Below are 9,709 nucleotides of genomic sequence, written 5' to 3'. Positions count from 1 at the left end.
GAAGAGAAGAGAAGAGAAGAGAAGAGAAGAGAAGAGAAGAGAAGAGATCTTATTGAAAAAAGGTCCTTTCGTTATATGACATTAATAACCATATGATTTTATCTAATTTTTGCAAAAATCTGTGGATTTTAAGTGGTTAAGATTGATAGCCGCATGGCTGGGGCTAGTGGAACAAAAGAGGCAGCAGAGGGGACAAGTTCTGGTTTGGGCTCAGAGCTTATAATGGTATGGAGCAGCAAGGACAAAGCTATTATGCAGAGGCTGAGTGAACCTCTATCTTAAATGCCCCTTTTCAAACTTTAAAATATAAGAGGAATCTAGATAGCTGCTAAACAAACCATTCATTAGTATGACAGGAAGGAGCACAACTGGTGCCCTCATTCTGCACATGCCACTCTCACTTACTTCAGCATGTGGAAGAATGCAATCTCTTGCTGGAATGCTCTCAGCATTACAAAGCCTCTAAACTCGTTTTGACATACTACGCTAATATTTCAAGCATAAATCTGCCATGTGTCTCCTAACGAGTAGTTCTTTTTAAATCTATTTAGCTGTAGCAGTTGCTATTCTTTTTGTGTTTAAAGATGCTATAGCACATCTTGTTGCCCTGAATATTTATCCCTTGATTTAGTTTCACAGCAAGCTATCTTACATCTCTGTTTCCCATGCTCTGAATATTCATTTCTTGCTTTGAGCCAGAGGAGATTATGCTCCAGTTGGGGATGTGCTTCTTTGTAGCATTCCAAATCTTTCCCATGCATTCTTTATTTTGACTTTTTTTTTGTGTACCTCACCTTGAAATCAGCTTTAGATTTTTCTTTGTATAGAATTTAAAACATATGAATGCACCACTGCTGTTTTCCATTTGACATTATCCATACTAAGGCATGTTTTTTTTTGGAAGAAATACATGCAAATCATACTGCAAATTTAAGTTTGATAAGTATGGCAAAATTCTGAAACAGGAAACAGAACTGAACATTTGGTTTCCTCAGCATGCTGTTCTCTCCTTCCAATAATTCTGTAGTAGTCACAGTTTTTAAATTTCCCTTTGGGGGCTGAGGTGAGCAGAGATGTCCCCTGGTCAGGGACTGTGCAGAGCCGACCCTGCCAGAGCAGGAGGAGCACAGCCACTGTATCGCTCTTGGAGAGTGCAGCAGCCCCAGGCCCCAGCTGGCTCTGCTTCACCAAAGCCCGTATGTTTTCCAGGAGAGTATTCACACTCTCTGTTAACATCATAGTTGTAAGGCAGTTAGGTTATTTATCTTACCATAGTGTATGTATGTGCCACCTTCAGGAGCTCTGTGCAGCCTTGTGCATCTCCAAAAGAGCGAATCCCCAGACAGTTGGAAGGATGAAGCTGCTTCATGAGGAAGTTGCAGCATACCTCAATGACCTGGGATAGCTGGAGAAGACAAGCTGCAGCTAGCAAACTTTCTATAGTGTCTTCTTTTAATTCTAGAATACCTGTGCAATTTACATGTAGGGAAAAAATACAAGTTTTCAGTCATTTTCTTTGTAACTTTATGTACTTGAAAGCTTCCTCGTTTCTATTTTTTCTGCTTCTCTGAAAAAAAATTTGAAAAGTGCCCTGTGATTCAAAGAATCATTTTCATTTTTTACTGAAGAAATCTTTAAAATTGTCTTAACAGACTTAAAGGTTTTGGTGAATTTTGAATATAATGATTGGAACATTTTTAACAGTGTTAGATCTGATTTTACTTTAAAAAAAAATAAAATATGTTGAAATAAAGACAAAGATGTGATTAGAGAAAAACCTTTCCCAAAATTCCCATATAAATTAATGAAAAATGTACCATAAGTTTTAATTGCACATAAGAACTTTAGTATCAATAGTTACAGCTAGGAAATGCCAACAGTAAGTTCATGCAGGAAACCTGATTTTTTCTGTCATATATTGTGCGTTAAAATTTTAATGAGATGATTATATGATGTGAGAATTTTGTTAGGTTCATAGATCGGAAGTTGTTCATTTAAAAAGATCTTACATTCTTGATGCTTGGTGGATACTTTAATTCCCTAGTTGATACACAGCATCAAAAACCTGCTCTGAAAAAATGAACTGATTTTTTAATGACTTTTTAATGGACTTTTTTTTTTTTTTTTTTTTCCAAAATGTCTGTCATTCCAGTTGCCTCAGAAGCATTAATTTCTCTTCCAGCTTTCTTTGTGAAGGGATGATACACACCATCTCCATTTAACAGATGGAGAAGGATGGTACAGAGTGATTATAGTCAAAATTAACATCAGAGAGTAGAACTACAAGAGGTTTCTTGTCCAAAGTTATGTTCTGATTTATTCCAGTAGAATATGTAAACAATTCTGAAAGTTATAGCTCTCATCTCTGAAAGTCACATTTGTATTTCATTATCTTGAAAGAAAGTAGCCTTCAGTTTAGAGGCTTGGTTACTATTACTTGAAAATCTATGACAGAGGCAGTAGGAGAGTTCAGTTTTCCATAGCAGTTTTTATCACAGTCTTCCTTTACAACTGGGATGTGGGTAACGGAGGAAGAATTACCTGTGTAGGCATAGCGAACCAAAGCTTTCAGAGCATCCGGGTCTACTCCCTCCATCTTGATTTCCTCTTGTTTTGCTTCACGCACATCATTAGTAAACATGGCAGCAAAATAATCGGACACTGCACTGAGAACCAACCTTGAAATAGAACCATTTTAGGAGGACTGCAGATTACTTCATAATCTCAATAGCAAGCATGAAATTCACTATTAGTAAATAATAAATGGTGTGTGCAATAGAAACGTTTCCTTTAGCATATAATTTGAATCATACATTAGTGAGCAATAGAGTTAAATGGTAATTAATAAACTAATTTTCTTCCATAGTGCTTGTTTGGGCATTTTATCTACACTGATCTCACTGTAGTTTGACAGCAGCAAGAAAGGAAGATGGCAGCATCTGTGGGTCATATTTGAATCTCATTTTATTCAAAATAATACAAAACTGATCGCATCAATTTATTCCAATCTTAGTTGATGTCCTAATTATAGTAACTGTATATTCATAACAGGGAGGGTTGGCATACCTTTTCCTAGTGTTTGGAAATTTCAGGCTGTGAAGCCATGTAAAAAAAAGCGGAATATGTACCTGTGAGCTGGAATCTTTTGGTCTCCAACTATGATAAGAACATCACACAACTGCTTCTGCTGCAGGTAACTTTCCATTTTGCGGAAAGTTTGCTCTGCATGGTTTGTAGAGTGGAAATACTCATCAGAGCCATTGTTGTTCATTCCAAGCAGTGAACTGCTGGTCGTTGATAGCCTGCAAGGGAAAGAGGCAGTGTAATAGCTGCAGCGTTGTAAGTGCTGATTATGCTCTTTACATAATTTTAGTTCAAATAGCATCTGAAAATAGCAAAATAAATTTTTACAATTATAAAGCTCTTATGATCCTCCTATTATGCCTTCTTCCATTTGTTTCCATTTGGTATTTGCAAGTTTTCATTTGTAGGCTGCTTGTAAATTCTAGGGTCAATGAAAGAAAAAAAATGTTATACTGAGGTTGTGCTCCTGAGTTTTTTACTTCATATCCAGGATATGTGTCCAGGATGCATTGTTTTTACAGCATTGCTGTGTGATAAATGCGGCCTGCTAATCATGCACAGACAGGACACATGAATAACAACCTTATTTTACTGTGATACTAATATCTAAAATATCTTGAGGTATGAAATTTTGGATGTTGTATTTCTATTTCTTTTTGTACTTTAAAATTATATTAAAAAATGGTAAGGAGTCAGAATAAAATTTGAAAACTACTGTATAATTGTAGACAAATTACCAAACAAAAAGCTGATGAAATCAGAAAATTATATTGCCTTTAGAACCTGAATGCAAATAACAAACTAATTTCTTGCCTTTTCATGGAAGTGTATATTATTTTACTCCTCCTATTCTGAATCCTCTTAGCTATCCCACTTATATAATTTTTATGAATATTTGTACAAGGTTTCTGTTCTTTTAATACATCATTCTTTAGTGCCTTTTAGTATGGATCATGATGCAGATTGAAATCTTTTTGATACCTTCTTAGAAAAGGATATTTTTTTATATTAATCTGTTCGTAGTAAGATAGTAATGCATTTGTGTATATATATCTGTATCACATATATTGAAAATGCTGCAATCCATGACATTATTTTAGTTAATTTTTTTTTTAGAAAAAGGTTTTCTCAGTTTACAATAGCATATATTATTAAAACCTAAAGCACCTCTTTTTTAAATCACAAGACCAGATAGGAAATAGTGGAAGTTGGTTGACTAAATATACGGATTGTCTTTGATACTGTTAATGCATATTCATAAGTCATTAGGAGCGATAAAATCTCTTCATGAAATTAAAGTATTAAAATCTAGCAGAGTATTAGATTATGTTACAATGGAACATTTAGTCTAGAAAATACAGAAATTAAAATTGGGTGAATCAGTAATATAAACAGAAAATAGAGATAAATTAGATCATATACTTTCAAAGATCATACATCATTAAATAGCTAATCAGGATTCAAGGGGAATAATTAGAAATCAAATGATATATAATCTTGAATTGAGACCAGTAGAGTTTTCTGTCTCCTCTGTGTTACGGTAGAATTACTGAATGTCAGTGCCTTTCTGAATGGTACAGAACAAAATCAGCATTGGTGTGACCACAGTAGGTCTATGTTTTTCCAGGTATATATATATTTTTTTCCGTCTTAAAATCCATCAGTTCAAAGGTCTTTGGATTTTTGTATTGCAATTACTGACATCCCACAACCCATTTGCAATATGGCATCTTTGAACCACTGGTATGTCGAAAGCCTTCAGATACCCAGTGCATTTGATGCATTTCAGGTGCACCTGAGTACAGTGTAGTCACGGCGGCTTGGCTCTGCCAGGCTCACTGGATGTGTAAGATCATTGACAGTCTGCACAGATGCATGATTTCTGGTATAACTGAGGTATATCAGTCCTGAGGTGTATGCATATGTGGGAACAGCAGATCTGATGCATTTCAAACCCTCAAACATGTTGCACATGTGCCCGGTGTGCGTACACATATTTTTCTCTGGATAATCTCAGATTATATACTGACATTAACAAATATCTTAATATATTCTAAATAATGCAATAAACTCCCTAGCTTTCTTTTGAAGCTTTGTTACAATTTCAAATGTTTGTTTTCTTTTGTTGTTGTTGTTTTTTAAGAAAAAAAGGGGCAAACCAATTTCACCTATAATGTGTATCCTTTGTAGTTTACAGCTTACAAAAATTAATTTGTCTCAGTGAGTTTAATGACTATACTTTTTGTTTGTTTTTCTTCAATGCTTCATTGAAAGTGAAGAAGCTGCAAAATTGGATTATATGCTCATTAGTTTTGCAGTAGCTATTTAATGCCAAATATACATTCTGTAACATTTGTGCCTTGCTATTTACATCTTAAGCTTTCTTTCACGCTTTCCTGAAAATAATTAAAAAAAAAATATTTTGTGTGAGATTTGTTATATCCACCTTTAGTACTGTAAATATATATTACATCTTGCTTATCCTTGATGCTTGCAGAATTCAACCAGAGTAATACTTACCCATCCCCATTGCAAATGGACAGGGCCAGTTTCTATAAATAAATAATTTCCTATAGTCTGTATACATTTGTGAGCAGAGCAGTCATTTTCATTTTGCAAAGATTTACAAGCTTAAAGTCTAATCATTTTGTTCAGTCCTGGATATTTTTTTTTCTCATTTCTCATTATATTTGTATATTTCCCTCCATGTATGACTATCACTGATATGCAGACAACTCAAATATTGAGCTTCAAAATATAGTACTGGGGAGGAGAAAATGCAGTGAACTATATAGAAGACAGAGGTTAAAGTACCTTGAAGAAAGTCAGTAAAAATATCATTGAGTCTGATGCTTTCATGTTGAAGTAAAATCAGAGATGCTATGGACTGTAGTACAAAGATAGGCAAGCTATCTGCAGATGTGTTAGTTTGAGTATGTCTACACGTCGTATCTTGTTCCAGAAGAACTCAACATATTAAGAGAACTCAAGGTTCATGTAAACCTATTCAGAAACATGTAGAAGATAGAGAATTATTTGTTTTCTATAAAATGGGTACAAGTTTAAACAAACAAGATCTGAAGTCTATTAATAGTAATATTTATAGTAATAACATTTCCAGAAGTATATTAGTCCCGTGATGACCAAGGAACTAATTTTCCAATTAGTCAGGAGGGAAAAACATTACTAAACAGTTTTGAAGAACCAGCAACTCAAGTTGCTTAATGCCATCTTTGTGTTAGTGTTGACTAGGATTCTGAGATGCATTAACATTATTAACGCTAATATTAAGAACTTAAGAACTCAGATTAGCCTGGAGAGAATAGAGGTAAATCTATACTTAAATGATTTCTAAGTAACTGAGCTGTATGAATTTCTTCTTAGGTAGAGAGACAATTTAAATAAATTCTGAGTTTTCCCATAAGGATTTGTGAAGGATAATGAAAATACAGTGCTATTCTTGAAAAGAAGAAAAATTAAATTGTCAAGCAGACCGTATAAACTGAAAACTTGAAAAAGTAATCAAAAAATGTTAACTATCTAGATGGTAACAAGGAAATAAATACCAGCCAGCATGGCTGTTCAGAACGAATCATGTCATAGCAGTTTTTTTAATGACAAGATAACAAAGCTTACTGGGAGGAAAACATTAGGTGTCAGAAGTCATCTTGACTTTTGGATGACTTTTGACAGTATTTCACATGACATTTTCAAAATCAAGCTTGGATAGCATGTTTTAAGTGTAATAAATGTAAGAGATATGAACAACTTGTATAGGCGCTCTCAAAAATTTATTGGGGATTCACTTTCAAAGGCAGATGTTCTGAATGCATTGCAGGTGAATTCTGCTTCTGATGTCACTCCATATTTTTATTACAGATAAATACATGATAGAAATAGGGTATAAATATCACATTGGTATGTGATAGCAAGTTGGAAACTTTTGGGGAACAGAATTTAAAAATTGAAGGTGCCATCTTTGCTTTTGGCATGATTGAATTTCACGCAATTTTTTACTTTTCAAAAACCTGCTTACACTTGCACATGAGTAATTATCTGACAGAAATACAGGATGAGAAAAAACAGTTGAGGTAACAGCTAGATAGTAATGGATCCCATAGAAGCTGTTACTCAGAAATGGTGGTGTGGAAGGAAAACTTCATCTTTCCTTTGGAATGGATGTGATATGTTTTGTTGCTCATTCCAGGCCTATCTTCTACAGTTCTTTAAATTTTTGAATTATATTAAAATAATTTTCTGTCTTCATAAAGTACTCTTCATTAATCAACATGGCACTATTCATTAATCAGTTTATAAATGATAAATTCACTTTTCATCATTATTTAATTATAACATGATAAAACATATTTGCTATTTAATTGCTGTGTCCTTTTTTAAAATTCTGTATGATATTAAAGTGCCTCATTATGTCTGCCTATGGCCAAAGACCAGAAACAAAACTTGACAATTAGGAAGCTTAGATGCATAATATTGCATGAAAAACAGGTGATGAAATGAAATATTTGATTTTGTTGTTCTTGGTAAGGGTATTATTTATATTTTTATGGTGACCACTTCCCTGTTGGATATTTGTTTGGATGTACCTGCTCTAAAATTTGTGGAATCCAGTTCAGTTATCAGTGTCACTTTCAGATTTTGATTTTGGGTCACACTACTTTTGAGTGGTAGGTCACACCAGCCATCAACAGCAAACTAGATACCAGTTAGAGACATTACTAAGAGACACAAGACATCCTAAGGACTTTATCACAGTTTAAAACATCAATGTGATGTCTGTTCTGAGGTTTATTAGATGTGCTTTAGTAGTGACAAGGAATTAGACAAAACTGCAACTTCATCAATTCCGTGTGTTTGTGCAGTAATATTTACAATGCAACTCATCATTTTTTTTTCCATTCATTTCTTTCTGCTTATTCAAGAAAACTGCAGTCAACCCCCACATAGGCAGACTCTTTCCTGCCCAGCTGCTTGAGCTCTGACTCTCTGTCTAGGCAATGTTGTGAGGCTGGAGATTGAGAGATGCTATTTTCCTATGCCAAAACATAGGAACCCAGCAACTGTTAGAGACAGCCTACATCAGCTGGCTGAGAAATTAATAAGAAAAATATTTTGGTTAGGAAGCCATTTCTGAACAAAGCATAAAAGAATGCTGAAGTCGATGCACCTGTACTAAGTGCTTGCTGATAATATGCCAATCAGTAGTTGTCCAAACCTCTGTCTTGATATTTCTACTGCAATTGTATCCTTTATCATTTGCTCTTTGTAAATATAACAGCTAAATATTGCATTAAATTTTTAGGGTATGGGTCAAAAACTTTGATCCAAAAGAATGTGGAAGATTGTGACACATTGATGACGGTAGTAACATTAACATGCAAAGAATAACAGAAAATTATGTAGCAAAGGAAGAAATAAGCAACTGCAATGTTATAATTAGTTAAGTTAATAGAGAGACTGCTGACTTCTAACCCATCTAAATCGAAACTTCGTCCTGACAATCCCACTTTAGAACTTGGAGCTCTAAAAACAGGCTGTTTTAAATAATTTTTTATTGCAAGTTTTAACAGAAACCTGCCACTCTTCTCAGTTAGAATTAGTTAAAATAACTTCTTCCATTTGCAATTACAGGTATAAATGTGTATTTATAAGATTTTGTTCCTGAGTTTTGGGGTACAGTTTTGAAAAATTTTTAGCAACTTTTTGTAGAACCATTGAGAAGTTTCCACAGACATTAAAATAAAGAGCCAACTGGCCTCCACTTCTCTTCCCACAGAACGACAGTTTGGGCAAGGCCATGAAGTGTGTCCCATTGCCCTCTGGTTTTGCTTGCAGCATCCATGCTGCCTTCCCAACCGGACTATGAAGGAGTGAAGCTCTGCTGAGAGCAAAATCCACAGCTCTGAGATGCCCAGAGAGCAATAGGCTGACCATGGAGGTTTCTAGTAAGACAGCGCAAATTGTTCAATTCACTGAAAGGACTGTAGAAGCAAAAGTCGGCAACTCTTCCTTCTGTTGTCTGATAGCCATTGGATAACACAGTTTAATTAGGGATTTTATCAGAATGATCTGCCAGTGTCAAAATTTGTATATAGTAGGGATAGTAGATTTGTATATAGTAGGGATTTTCAAATTAATGATTTGCTTCCTGATTCAGACTAAACTGAATAGGAAACTTTACAATAAATATCATAATGGTGTGACTTAAGAACACCTATTTCCATAGCATGAGATACTTTCTTTAAAATTGAACCTGTACCAATATCTAATCAGTCTGGTCAGCACACTGGGGGTACATCCATGAGTGTTTTATTATAATAGATATATATCTATATTCAAAGATGACGTGACTGTCTCAGACAAATCATTCAAATTAATGCTATCTCAAATCATCATTCAAGACCATTATACTCCAGGAGAATTAACATTGTGTTCATTTCCATTATGTAATAGAGAATAATAACCAAGTTAAATGTTTCAGGTAAAAATCCATGAGTATGTATATATTACCATATTAAAATGAACCTTTGTTCTGATAATTCCTAATATATTGGGATTGGAAGAGAAATTCAGTCAGGCTGCTTACTTCTTGCTCAAATTTCATGTA

General features: G+C 34.4%; 1 protein-coding gene across 1 annotated transcript in view; it reads right to left on the bottom strand.

The window, feature by feature from the left end:
• KLHL4 (kelch like family member 4) overlaps nucleotides 1-9,709 on the bottom strand; it is a 76,427-nt gene that overhangs the window by 13,838 nt on the left and 52,880 nt on the right. The window contains exons 3-5 of the mRNA XM_035323845.1: nucleotides 3,129-3,302; nucleotides 2,542-2,678; nucleotides 1,271-1,467 (exon numbers count right to left, since the gene is read on the bottom strand). Coding sequence (XP_035179736.1) covers nucleotides 1,271-1,467; nucleotides 2,542-2,678; nucleotides 3,129-3,302 — 508 coding nt within the window. The remainder of the gene's footprint in view (nucleotides 1-1,270; nucleotides 1,468-2,541; nucleotides 2,679-3,128; nucleotides 3,303-9,709) is intronic.

This window comes from Oxyura jamaicensis, chromosome 4, assembly GCF_011077185.1.
Source record: "Oxyura jamaicensis isolate SHBP4307 breed ruddy duck chromosome 4, BPBGC_Ojam_1.0, whole genome shotgun sequence".
NCBI lineage: Eukaryota > Metazoa > Chordata > Aves > Anseriformes > Anatidae > Oxyura > Oxyura jamaicensis.
This window is presented reverse-complemented; position numbering and strand designations above follow the sequence as displayed.